Consider the following 14,390-nt stretch of genomic DNA (forward strand, 5'->3'; position numbering starts at 1 on the left):
GATTAACAAATTCACACGAACTAAGCATTCATGCACTAGAGAGAGTAAATCAACTAAGCGAAGATAAACTCATAAATCAGTTTCTAATATAGAAGAAATCAACAATAAAGAAACCGAAAATGCATTAATAACAGAACCTCAAGAGTTGTGATACATTACCAAAGGAATTTAGTCTACAAGTTTAGTCTTCCATTCGGTGGAAGATACAAACCGAAAATGAAGAAGATGAATGAAAACCGAAAATTAAGAACATGTGAAACCCTAGCAGAGAAAAAGAGGAGAAAACGAAATTCTAAATGAGTGAATGTAGAGAGTGAGAGTGGAATTCGGGTTCCCTCATTTACAAAGAGTAAAATTGAAAATGGTCCCTAAACAATGGGCCCAAAACTAAAACCGAATTTACAAATAAAAACTAATCTTCACTTCAACACATATCCTCCACTTCCATAATGCCCAAAATGCCATTGGTGCCAAATATGATCTAAAAATGATAACAGATTTAATGAGGCTCAATAATCCCAAACTAACTCATTTTAGGAATATTAGTCCAATAAAGTCTAAAACACTAAACCATGTGAAACAAAGTCCATTAGGCACCAAGAATCATCAATCATGCTAAATTAAGGTTATGAATAGTGTGTAATATATTGTTCATCAACAATGCAGCATTCCTTCTGAGTCGACACCCATAGACCATGAATCGCAAGAAAATTACCCCCCTTAACAGCATTTAACTTAACAAAAATCGAAGAATCCCAAATGCTAATAATTCCCCCCGACCTACCAATAGAATTGATGCAATCCCAATCAAAATGAGAATTACCCCATAGAGATTGAAAAGCAACTCATCACAATCTTCCAATTTCGCCTCTTGAATGCCGAGAAAGACCACCTTGTTCGACTGAATTAGATGCCTCACACCTCTTCTTTTGACCCTGCTTCCCAACCCCTCACATTCAAAGATATACAATTCACTGGAAACCATTATGCTCCCCTATGTTGGCTTCTACCTCCCCAGCCTTATCCCGAATTTCAAGTTCAATTAGCTTGTTCACCATCACCAAATCATCCCCCTGAAAAGATACCCTAATTTTCTTCCCTATTGGCCATATTTTACCCGCCGCTTGCTCTCCTTGTTTGAAATATTGAGAATTAACACATCTCACATTAAAGTCTAAGATGGAATTGTTGATTGAAGAATCCAACTCCTGAATCTTATTTTTCCCTTTTCCTTATTGAACCTCGACCATGTCCTTTGAAGACCCAATTGGTTTAACTTTACGTCTTCCCCTACTTCTTCCATTTGCCTTACCCCCTTGCCTACATGCCTTGAGAATCGGTTCTTTAGAAAAATTAATCGGATTTGTCAAAGAAGAAATGATATAGTGAGGACCACGGTTCTCTAAGGATAACACACCTTTAGATCTCTAACTAGACCCTAATTTTTCATTACCCCTGGGATCCATCGAATTTTTGCTAGCTTGGGCCATGGGTTTCATAATTCTACCTTTCAATTTGCAAAAAGGTAATCCCAAAGCTTGAACCGAAAAAGAATTAGCCAGACCCAAACCCAAATTTTTACCTTTCCTTTTCCTCAACAATTTGCCTTCTAAGTATTTAATAAATTGGGTTTAGCTCTAATACCAGATGGCCTTGTTAAATCGCCCAATTCCCCTTCACACCACATGACAATTTGTTTACCTTTCCCAATATAACCCTCATTTTTAACCACCTCACATTTCTCTTTATTGATCAACGTTAAAACATTAAATCGATTAGCTTCCAAATTGCTTTCTTGAGCCACAGAGATAACTTTATCTATTCTTAGCTCTCCTTCCTCCAACGCTTCTGCCTTTTCTGAAACCTGAACACAAGATTCAACCTCAATCATATCCCCCAAACATCTTTCCCACTCCCGATAGCCTTTCTCCGCCTAGTATTCAAAGGCTCACCAATCAGCTCCACGTCATCATCTTCATCATTGGAACAAGTAATAAGGGTTTTTTTAGCTTGCACTTATAGCTCATCATTATCATAACATTGATATGGGTGATTTTTATAATTGTTTGTATAATAAAGAGTATTCCTTCACCTTATGGATAAGAATTTAATCTATTATGGGATGTGTGATTGTCTTTTCCTATAGTGTCACTCACAAGAATCAAATACCTAACATTTTGATCTATGTAGGACCCAATGATATTTTACCACATATATCAATGTCTGATTTCTATATTTAAAAGGCTTCAAAGTATTATATGAATAATATAGATGGTTTTACTAAAAGTACAAAATATTTTAGCTATTTATGCGGGAACCAATGTGATTAGGTTCGGAATTTGGTTTTACCCGAGTTTAACTTTTGAATTTGGGTTTAGTATAGTTGATATCTTATCCCGAACCCAATTAATATATGTAATGTTATAAAATTGGACATAAATAAATATAAAATATATAGAAATTTGATATATATATATATATATACATGTTTTGTGTGGATTCTCTACAGGTTTGGTTTGGGTTCGAGGATGATAGCAGTGTTTTCAACCCCGCTTAATTCGGATTCGAGTTCAGGTTTAGGTAAGCACAAACCTGACTTCGATCCGCCCTATTGTCATTCCAACTCAGTACACCGACATGATTCATCTTTTGTTAATATGTAACAATAAAGAATCATTAGTATAGAGTGGGATTGACGTGGGTAGTGCAGATTGGTGTCTATATCCATACTACTCAACGAGTTATTAATTTTAAGTATATGCATATGTATTTTGTATATTATATATATGCATATGTATTATTTCTTTTGTATTTTGTATGTAAATTATGTAATATGCATATTTTATATGTATTGTTCCATTTGTATGAATGTTTTTTTTTGGGTAAACCTACATCCATTAAAAAAACACAATAAGGTGATAAATCTAGAGATTTTATTTGGTTTGTCACGCGATAATACCTCATAACTCTATTACTACTTTAAGATCGAAAGGTTTTTTTATTGCAACAACAAAATGGATAATAAAGAAGACTCTGTCCTCTATGGAAACAATGCTTTGTGAACAAACTTGACTAGAACAAGTCCTTTTCTTATCATTTCACTAGGAATGGCTACTACTTAACAATGAATGTGTGGTTCCATTCACAGGGGAAGTTGAGTAAGACACGCCAAAAATAGAAGACACTGTTGAAACCATGAACCCTTCTCCACCAGCCACGTTGATCTTTCTTTCTTAAGATGAAGCCTAGCCCAGGAGAATCACAAAACCTAATAAGAAAGTTCAGATAGTGTTGAAGGAGAAGTATCAATTAATTTAAGCATTAAACCTAATAAGCCCAAGAGAAGTATCAATCTTCCCATTAAATTTAAAGACTATGTTTTCTAAATGAAGGAGATTAGTATCTAGTAGTTTTAGCATTTCCTGTTTTAATTTTAGTGGGCTTAGGAATAGTGGCCCATATCCCTTGTAATTCAAGAACTATTTAGGTCGTACTTTGTTATTTGGGAAAGCATAAAAGTTTGTTTTATTTACCCCAAACAAGTTTAATGAATTTGGACACTGAGTTACGTTTATGATTATGGTCACATTTTTTATTTTAACATACCTTTTCTATAGGTTATGTTTTTAGATTTTGATTATAAAATGAGTGAGATTATAAACTGAAAAGATTAATCAACCTATTTTTTTTTGGAGCATATTTTTCATCTCATAATATATGACACCCCTTGTATCATGAGTTGTGATTATTATTTGCAACTAGGATTGCTCTTCCTGTGCCTACAGAATGTCCACCTAAATTAGGACAAGCATGGACATGCCCATTTTTAAATAAGGCATGAAATATTATGTCTTGCCCCCATGAACATGGGTAGGGCGGCTTGTAAGTCGCCCTAAACAAAACTGAAAATATAATTACAAAATAAAGAGTATATAATTTGTATATAAATATACGAATGTATTTATAATAATGAACAACCATATAAATGGGACACTACTTAAAATATAAATGCATATGTATAATATAAAATATGCATATTACATAATTTATATAAAATACAAAAGAAATAATACATATACATATATATAATAAGAAAATGATAATAATTTCTTACATTTGATATACAAATACATATATAACAAATAGACATTCTCACATTTGACAAAATACATATACATATACATACTTTATGTTTAAAACATTATCCAATAACGTCAGTGAGCTGCCTATTTTTGCTTGTTTAAAATGCCCGCAAACAAATAGGGTATGTTGGACGGATATTTTAGGATGGATGACACATTTTTCATACATGTCCGCTCAATAAGTATGGGTGGACATGTCTCATAGGCTTTGCCCAAATTGCAATAATAGTTATAATTGATCAGAAAAATATTAGTAACTATATTTTTAACTTCAATGTAGTTTTCTCAACCGATCATATCTCATAACATAAAGTGGCATGAGTCTGGATCCTCTCCAGTAATGGAGAAGCCAGTACATCATAAGATCATGACACATGGCAGGGTAAAAAATTAATGGTTATGATTATTCAGTAAAAATAATTAAATTTCAATTAAAAAAGATAAAAATCCTTAAATCCCTTCTTATCCTACAACTCATCTCTCTACCCTCTCCATATCCTCTTATTCCACAAATGTTTATCATTACTAGAGAAACAGTTTTTGTGTGAAAAATAAAAAATTTCTGCATCCAGAAAATCAAATCACAAAGTTTCTTCTTCCTTATTCTTATTTATGAGGGGACCTTTACTAAAGTGAGCTCAAAGCAGATCATCCAAGCCAGGTTGCATAACTTCTTTAATTTGCTGTCAGAATCCTTGAGACGTTGGAGAATCTCATTGTACACTTCTAGCTTCTGTTGTCATCGCCTGGATTGCACCGTCGTGGCATAGTGATGCATTATGGTGTCGGTGCTCTGGTTGTTTACCGGAATTACCATAAAAATAGAAAAGCATAACCAAATGTGATGCATTTCACTTTCACGTGAATTATGAAACAATGTTATGGGGACAGTATGTGGAAGAAGAGAGTATGGAGAGGGTAGAGAGATGAGGTGCAAGATGAGAAGGGATTTAGGAATTTTTATCTTTTTTAATTAAAATTTAATTATTTTTACTGAATAATCACCCTACCACGTGTCATGATCTTATAATGTACTGGCCTTTCCATTACGGGAGGATCCAGACTCAGCGGCATATATTATGAGCGTGCTCCCATATTTTTTAACATGTTACTTGGTTTATAAAATAAGTGAGATTACACCCTTCCAAGTTTCAATCTTGATCAACACTACTCTCTGAAGGAGTATTTTTGTGATGATGATGGGACATGATTTTTTCCTATTTTTTTGTCATCCCAGGATGATGATTTATTTCTACTTCCTTACCAACTTGTAAACACTAAAAGTTAGAACCAACGAATCTTAAAAGGTAAATGAGAACGGGTTTTAATCATAGTCATCAGAAATTACAATAAATTTATTAAATGTTATTTCTAACTTTTCAAATCCATCTCTTGTTCTGTAATATAAGAATGCAGATTGCATAAGCAACTGTAGAAAAAGTTAATATTCTGTTATTCCTGCTGGAAATTGGTGTAAATTACAGAAAAAGTTCAATAAACAATTCACTCCTACATTTCCCACCTCTAATTTTATGGCAACATATCCAATATCAAACTTTCATTTTCAAAATTGAATAGATACTTTATGTAATAGACAGAAAAGAAAAATAGCAAAACATGCAGGTGCTTTCAAATGGCTATTTACAAGAATCAGAGTTTGTATTCTTAGCATGTGCCACCAACTGCTAGTATGTTTTGCATCCCTTAAGAAGAATGTCCATCTTATTTGCCGCGACCCGCGAGACAGAAATTCTGCTAAAGTTGCATGGCAGAGCGATGGATTATGTCATAGAGAGACAGAAGAATTTCAGCACCAATCAATGCAATAATCAGCCACTCTAAGAAATCAGATTTCCTATTTTGAAGAATTTCTTGAAGAAAGCGGATATTGTGCTGCAAAATTAGTATCCAAAATGTTACAATGTGTAACTATGAATAAAGAAAAAGAGGTCACAAAAAGACCAGATTAGAATCAGGTGAACAAGTATGTAATAGAAGTTGCACCTCCACAAATTTTAACTTGAAATCAAGACTTGCAAATCTCTGGGTTAATTCAAATTCATCCCGGAGATACTCCCATATCTGAGCATATTTCGCATCTTTCCAAGCAATATCTGATCTGCAAAAACAATATACAAAAAAAAGTGACATGCAAAACATGATCAGAGGTTTACAATCAAAGGCACAAACAGCTTTGACGAAAATAACTTGGTCGGATTCCTACTGGATTGCCCTAAAACATAAGGTGGCTAGACCTAAACCTTGCAATGGGATAACCCTCCACTAAACTTTGTTCTCTAAGACAACACAAAAGTCATTTCTGATTTATTACCATAGGAAACATGCATTTCTAATTTACTTCTTCAAATTCTATTACATTCGAAAACTTAAAATACAATGAATCACTAGAAAAGACATGCATCAAGTTTGCCATGAACATAATGTCATAATCCACAATTTGGTTCTTCATGCTAGAGGACCGGATAACATTTAAACACAGTTCAAATAACATATTTCATCTTAGAAGCACATAAGAAGAAGGAGTAGATTAGATGAACGGTAGCGAAGTTGCCAGAGGTAGAGGACAAAGAAAAAATGCTCCAAGCACTAGACAAATCAATCACTCACCAAACCAGAGTCTCTCCATCATAAATATCTAGCAATAGTACAATGTAGAAATAAATGATTGCTACACTCAGAATCAACAAGACAAGTGACAAACAATGGGCAGAAAGATTTGGGAATACAACAAAGTGCGAACCAATAGCATAATCCTATCCAATTAATTGTCTTTTTTTTCAAAAAAGGAAATACTAGATTTTGTTTCACAGATTTGCATTATTTTTATTACCTTTTTTATATAAAACATAGATTTGCATTATCATGCAACATGTACAAAGAACTGCATAAAATGCACACTGCCAAAAATTTTACCCTCCTCAAGTTTTATATTTACCCAAACCGAAATATACAACCAATAATCAGGCAAAACTGCTCCAAAGTAATACATCATTCAAATATGTATTTTCACCAGATACATTTGAAAAAATTGGAAGCTTGGAACTACAGAATTGTTACCTCTCAAATAGTCCAAGCTTAAGAATCACATCAGCAAGATTTGAATTTGCCTTGCCCACTAACTGGAAAAGCTTTTTCCTTTGCATTTTAAATTTTCCAGTTGCTTCCATCTCACGGTTTATGTCAGTAAATTCTGCAACCATTCCATCAACCTAGAATAAAAGTAGAAAGTAGCCGTTAGAGGAATGACACCAGAATAAGGTATATCTACATATCAGAAAATCCGAGGTAGATGTTGACCATACCTGCCGTCCATAGTAATCAAGAGCAATACTTTGACCTAGAACGCTACCAATAGTACGAATTCCATCAATATTCAAGTATTGTAACATTATGTAATCTAGTCCACCTTGCATCCAGGTGTTTAAAGCTTGTTGTTCTCTAACCTCGTACTCTAAAATCTCAAATAACAGTAAAAGTCAATCTGTGGAAACATTTACAAAAAGCATGTTAACCTATAAAACATTTTGAGATCTTCGAAGCTGAACTAGTGAACTTTATAATAATAAATGTTATCACTTATCGCAATAAGATGGCAATTGCATATTCATAAAAAGTTGGTTAAAAATGATAAAAATAATAAAGTCTTGATCGTGTACACAACTACATTGCAAACAAAGTAGTTTTCTGAAACATCACAAGCCTTATGATTGAGTCCCAATTCTCAAAGACAGTATTGCAACTAATTGGCTTGCTAGAGGTTGAAGAAATCGTAGGATCATGCAATCCTACGAGAAACATCATGATCAAACTTGCTCATATGATTGCATGATCCTATGATTTTTTGCAAGGTACGTGGATCGAACAATGTCATAATACTCTATCATAAATCAGTCCAACAACAAAGCATTAATATCTAAATCTTTCCTAATTGTTTGCCTATGTTTTTTCTTGACCTCTCTCCGCCTATAGAAATTGGACTAACCTCTATTTGATCTACCCTCCTTATTGGGGGGATTCTAACGGTTCCCCCACACATTCTCAAATGACCTAAGACACGATTATACCATCTTTTCTACAATAGGAACTACCCCATCTTTCTCCATAATGTATTGTTTCCTAATCCTATCATGTTTAGTGTGTCCAATCATCCAACATAACATTCTCATATATGCATTGAATTTATTCTCTTGTTGACTATATCCTCAACGATAAAGCTCCTCAGAAATCTATCGTCGACTATATCCTCAACAGTAAAGCTCCTATCCTAGGAAATCTATTGTTGATTATAGCCTAAACGATATAGCTTTAGGCGATGATTTGAGTGTAGATGATGTTGAAAATAGACAAGCAAGATGATTTGGATCAAGTTGGAGGGCGTAGAAGATGACTTGGAGATTCTATGGATGTGGAAGATGTATTCCATGACCTAGTTGGCGATGGAGAAAGTAATGATGTGGCCATGGATGATTAAACCTTGATGATCTGTTGTCACAAATATCTAATTAGGCATTTGGTTTAGGCGCTGTTTTGTTAGAGTATTGGACTATCTATTTTATTTTAGTAAATTGCCCATCTCATGAATTTGGTTTATTTTGAGCATGTATTAAGACTTATGAGTTTTAGGCTTAACTTAGTATTTATTTTGCATGTGAATTCTTTTTGCTTACTTATATGGAATTTTGGATGTGTGTGTGTGTTAAATATATATTTATGTTTTGGCAGTTACTGTCTGTGTTAGGATTTCACAATTGCCCCCCTAGCCTCCCCCATGTCTCGCGATCTGCGTAGGGTCTCGATTTTGACAACCTTAATAACAACAGTGACCTCTTATAATTATCAGTTGCTCACAAGCACGAGCGAACCACTATAACATTGTTTGGCACTTTATATTTTCTAGTTCACTTCCCTTTAGTGTGTTTAGTTGTAACATGCTTAAAGAGTAAGCTTTAGCTTGATATCTTGTTATAGTATCATAAAACACTTTCAAGTATCCTAGATGATCTCTTAAGATTTATTTCTTATTTGTCTTTTCATAATTAGGAGTTAGAGCCTACTGTTAGTATATTGGGTTTATCTTTTGTACCACATTATCATCATATTAGTATCAATGTCAATCTCATTATTTTCGGTCTCTACTCTTACTTTTCCATCTTTTACATCTTATTATGCTAACATCACTTCAGTCATTACAAATCCATAATATTCTTTCTTTTCATTGTTTTGAAAATCATTTAAAATGATAACCTTGACAAATAAGCATAATATTTAAGAACATTATATGTCTAGAAGACTGGATGAATGACAAATTATACCTTACATTTTAAATATGAATTGGATATAAGAACTCACCATCCTTTCTCATTTCCGGAAGCAAACCAGATGCATGCTTTTCAATAATATTTAAGTAGATATCAACCTCATGCTCAAGGACATTAAACAATACAATAGAGCCATACTGGAAAACCACCATATAACAGCCACTGCTTCCATTCAAGAAAACAGAACCCAGACCCTGGAAAAGTAGCTTGCAGTTAATTTCACCGGTTTTATGAGTTCAAAATTTACAAAACTGGCAAAGGCACAGAATACCCTTGATCATCGAAGTATAGAAACTTAGAAAGGTACAAAATTGTGTTGAAGGGGTTCCCGTAAAAATAATTCTTACAGAAGTATAGAAACATGCTCACTTACATTACATGCTGGGTGAAGAAAAAAGTTAGATAGAATACTAGAATACTTATTTATAAATTTGAAATGACAGTGTTTTACTTTATTCACAAATTGTGTTTTCAAAAATATAAAACAAAGATTCAAATTTATTTTAAAATGTTTTTTATTATTTTACTTGTATAGTTATTGTTGTTGGAGTTGGAATTCAGGTCTCGAAGACACCGAATATACAAGTTGTTAATTGAACAAGTAAAAACGTCATACTTTCTCTATTTTATCAGAAATTAATTCTCTGAAGAGGCTTGGCCAACCATGAAATGCTTATGAAGTTCTACTAGTAACCATTAAATCTTACTCACTCTCAATTTAGCAGCTCCAAATTCTTACTCCTAGCAAAGAAATGTAATTCAAGTACCTCATAGAACTCACTATCCTGACTACAGCTACCAAAACCCACATTTTGTAACAAGCCAAACCAAGCAGAAGGAGTACTAAAAATGCTACTCATAGTTTATTCAACCCCAGCATGAACACTACAGAAGCGTGCATGTTTACCTCTTCTTACAATACTTACATTACATGAACTGAATATCCCCACCCATAACAAGCATAGGCATGGTAAACTAGTTCCAAAGGACCAAGGCTACAACCAGATTAACTCATTACAATGTAAACATGTTTATATTGGCAGTAATCACACAAAGGCACTGCAACTTCTACCAACACCAATATGTAAGAACAAAAATGATTTTTTCTCCTTCTTTAACTTTTTCTAAACCTCATTCTAAAAGGATGCAATCTGTATCTGTACTAAATTATATGCCTTTGGCATGAGTTTGGTTTCATTGTGTTTTTCATATGCAAACTTTAACCAACAAAAAACAAGGACAAAATTTAACCAATAGCTATTTTAAGTTGTAAAACTTCGACATTACCATTGTTCCCTCCATATAAAATTAAAGCAAAACAGGTGGATTGACATGCATTGATGTGTGTTAACTGCCAACAATAAAGTTTACAATTTATGATGTTTAACTCCATCTTTCTTGATGAAGCACTCAGGATAAAGATACATGAAGAAGAAAAGTGGCAGAATAACTCATTCCTCAACCTATAGGAAACACAACATTTTCAATTAAAAATATTTAAAAGATAGGGCGGAACATGGGTAAATAGTGGGGTGGGGAAGATAAGAGCATAGTCCAAGAGAGACATACCCTGGAATCAGAAAGATCGCCAAACCTTAGAACTACGTAATTAGTCATTCGTGATGATGGTGTGACAAAGTTTGGTTTGTTCTGTTCCACCAAGCTTTTCAAATCAATACTACACCCATTGAAAGGAACATGGGAAACATAATTCAATATATACATATAGGAAACATCAAGCTAAAACAGCAAGCTATCAGGTAGATGGCATCAATCAATTATCTAATTATGAAAGCTCATGATCACTTTGCCCAGTCACATCCTAAACTTCCATAATGTAACTGAAGAAAAATAAGCTCTTAAATTTCTCAAAATCTGACTGTCTTTCTATGACAATGACAATAGGATTGTACATAACCAATTAATCGTGAAACGCTTCAAAGAAGCATAACCAAATCAAAACTTCTAATTGCTTTCCTTGAAGCAATAAGAATGCATCATCATATATATAGCATAACAAGTGAGATCACTTTCTTATTGTGAGAAATGAGAACAATGAATCTTGGCCATTTGTATCTTATTTGAATCAAATTGTCAAGATTAGAACATAAATGCATGTGGTTTTTTAAAAGTGATCTTGTGGCCATTGAGTAACTTTTAGTCCTGACCATCCATGGACGATTCTATAATCAAGGTTAGGTTTTTACCTTCTTAAAATACAGAACGTTCTCACTAGATATGCCCCATACAATAGCATATTATTGTTAACTTATTTGCTGAGTTACATGAAATCATCAAATTAACAATTTTCTTAATACAATTGTTGCCTTCTCTATAATGGATTATCATATTGTTAGAAATGCAGTACTTGAGAGTCATGATGATATCACGCCTACACCTTCCAGGGAATGGATCCCTCTCTCACGTACTTTTTCTTGTCATGCGATCATGTGAATGATAGAGATAGACATAATGGTCACAATTAGAGGAAATTGCTCCTCCAAGTGAGCAAATGTGTAAAGGAAACAAGTAAGAGTGTATAAACATTTGATTTAGTGCAATTACCATTACAATCCTAACTCATCAATAACCTAAGTGTGGAATGTGGATACACCCTTACTTGTTTACTTTACACATTTACTCGCTCGGGTCTTATCCTTCCGAGCCTATCTCTGTTTTCCATATGATTACATGGCATGAGATGATTCATTCCTCACCTTCCCTGGCCGACCTCAAGCAAAACTATTAAGAACAGAAGTTGAAAACAGACCTAAAATTTCAAACTTATAGGAACTACAATTATTCCCATAAACTCAAACACATTACCCATTATTCATTAACCAATTATTCACCTTCCCTTTCCTCACATACCCCCATTTTTTTCCTCTCATTTTCAATTTCAGATTGATTAACAATATAACAAGACTCAAAATTTAAACTTTCCAGCATTGCAATTATACCCTTGAAACCAAACCATTTACCTCACATGCCCCAAAACTTTTCATTTCCAATTTCAGATTAATTAACAGTAATAACAAGATTCAAAATTTAAACTTTCCAGGACTGCAATTATACCCTTGAAACCAAAACCATTACACACTAACCAATTTCAATTCAAACAAATTCATACAGAAAAAAACAGTATAAATCTTATCCAAAACGACAAGAATAAAAGAAGAAACGACAGACCTTGTAGAGAAGAAGAAAGCTCTAACAGGAATAGTGGAAGGCTTAACATGATGATGATCATCACCACCCACAGCGTCAAATCCATGATCAACTACAGAGCATGAAACGGCGTCGTTCAAGTCCAACGAACCCGCGGAAGTAACGGAAGAAGAAACGAACCGTGTAATGGAGAAACCAAAAGTAGAGGCAAAGTTATAACGGCGCGCGGGAGTGACGATAGTGCGAAGTGACGATGAATAAGAAGAGTTGGAACGAAGGCACAAGGTTCTGAAGGTCTGGGTTAGTTGTGCGGTGGTGCTGTCTAATGTGCGCCACATTGTTGTTATTTTTGGTTTGAGCGAGAGGCTCAAACGAACGTATCTACAGTCTTTACTCCTGGCCTAGTGCAATTATTTTGTGTGTCCACATCTACTATCTCACTCTCATATGTCAGGAGATATGATTGGCTGAAAAAGTATTTACTAATTATAATTTTTACTTAAATAATTTTTTTCAAACAAACAGAGATAATAAAGTGGTACAAAAAATGAGACGACATATGTACTCTTATGTGATTGTTTGTGTAGGCCTATAACGAATTTTTTTTTTCAATTGATATTATATGTTTTATTAATTCAAAATATAATTTAAGACATTTTTTAAGACAATAAATCATGATCCTTGTTTATGAATCACATTAGCAAAAATGGCTATATACTTGGATTCTTCACCAAGGATGTTTAGAGATGATCAATATAAGAAATATGTTCATGTTGGAATTTGTTAAAAAATGATGAGTTTTTAAAGTGGTTTAATGCACATTAATGAAGTCATTTATGGTGAATTTTGAGTTTGTGAAAGAAAAAACCCACTAGTCCCACATTCCTTGGAGGAAGGAAGTTTGAAGGCTTTATAAGCCTTAAGTTTCATCATTGGGATGTGCCCCAAGGGGTACAATGGGCTTTGTGAGTGAGTGAAGACTCATACAAACAAAAGCCCTCCACATGCGCGTGTACCACCACCCCGCTGCCGTTAGCCAACCGGTTCGGTTTGTGTTTGGGCTCGGACCCAACATTTATTTAATTTAATTTTTTTTAGGCTATGTGGGCTTGGACCGTGTGTTGACCAAGTCAACACACGTATGCCACACGTGTTTGACGTAGTCAACACGGTTGGAGAGTGAGAAGCGTGGGGGAGTGGATCTCGGATTGAGATTGTGATCCGTGTGATCGCCGTCAGATCTTGTGACCGTTTGGGTTTTGGCCACTATTTTGGGCCGTCGGATGGGGGATCCGTTGGAGGTCTCACGCTATAAATAGAGGCCTCCTCCCCTCATTAGAACTCGCACCAAGTTGAAGGCGTTCCTCTCAACTTTTCTTTTTTCCCCCTAATACTTCGTTGACGCATTTCCGGCAACATTCTCCCTCTTTCTTTCTGTGGCACTTAAGAATTAGCACAGGCAGCCAAAATGGGATTTCGAGAACTGACACTGGTAGTCAGTATTGTGGGTAAAGAATTCGCACGGGTAGCCATACTATGGGAATTTGAGAACTGACATTGGTAGTCAGTATTGTGGGTGTATTCGAGAACGATCCTTACAATGCAATAAGAAATCATATAACAGAAAACTGGGTTGTTTTATCCTGGGGACGGCGTGGTTGATAGTCTGCTTGCACAATTTTAGCAGTACCACGAAACGTCCTAAAGAGAGCGACCTGGTCGTGACTCAGCCAGTAAAGAT

General features: G+C 34.5%; 1 protein-coding gene across 2 annotated transcripts; it reads right to left on the minus strand.

Moving 5' to 3' along the window:
* Positions 1-5,603: 5,603 nt before the first annotated feature.
* Positions 5,604-13,039, minus strand: LOC109342024. Of its 2 annotated transcripts, none has more exons than XM_019579982.1 (7): positions 12,671-13,039; positions 11,051-11,159; positions 9,513-9,675; positions 7,466-7,614; positions 7,221-7,372; positions 6,147-6,261; positions 5,604-6,035 (listed from the first exon to the last, which is right to left on the minus strand). In XM_019579982.1, the coding sequence occupies exons 1-7, from the start codon at positions 12,985-12,987 to the stop codon at positions 5,898-5,900; spliced, it is 1,143 nt and encodes a 380-aa protein (XP_019435527.1). In that variant the 5' UTR covers positions 12,988-13,039; the 3' UTR covers positions 5,604-5,897. The 2 variants fall into 2 exon arrangements, with proteins under 2 accessions (XP_019435527.1, XP_019435528.1); XM_019579983.1 differs by lacking the exon at positions 12,671-13,039 and adding an exon at positions 12,102-12,229 and having other exon boundaries at positions 5,608-6,035.
* Between the last annotated feature and the right edge of the window lie 1,351 nt (positions 13,040-14,390).

This window comes from Lupinus angustifolius, unplaced genomic scaffold (genome assembly GCF_001865875.1).
Source record: "Lupinus angustifolius cultivar Tanjil unplaced genomic scaffold, LupAngTanjil_v1.0 Scaffold_162_1, whole genome shotgun sequence".
NCBI lineage: Eukaryota > Viridiplantae > Streptophyta > Magnoliopsida > Fabales > Fabaceae > Lupinus > Lupinus angustifolius.

What these genes read in the sequence shown, in the direction of transcription:
- LOC109342024 (XM_019579982.1), bottom strand. Translation starts at nt 12,987, where the DNA reads ATGTGGCGCACATTAGACAGCACCACCGCACAACTAACCCAGACCTTC. An exon ending in GCTTTCTTCTTCTCTACAAG is followed by an intron (nt 11,160 to 12,670) that starts GTCTGTCGTTTC and finishes CAATGGGTGTAG; the next exon opens with TATTGATTTGAAAAGCTTGG. An exon ending in TCAAGTTAAAATTTGTGGAG is followed by an intron (nt 6,036 to 6,146) that starts GTGCAACTTCTA and finishes CTAATTTTGCAG; the next exon opens with CACAATATCCGCTTTCTTCA.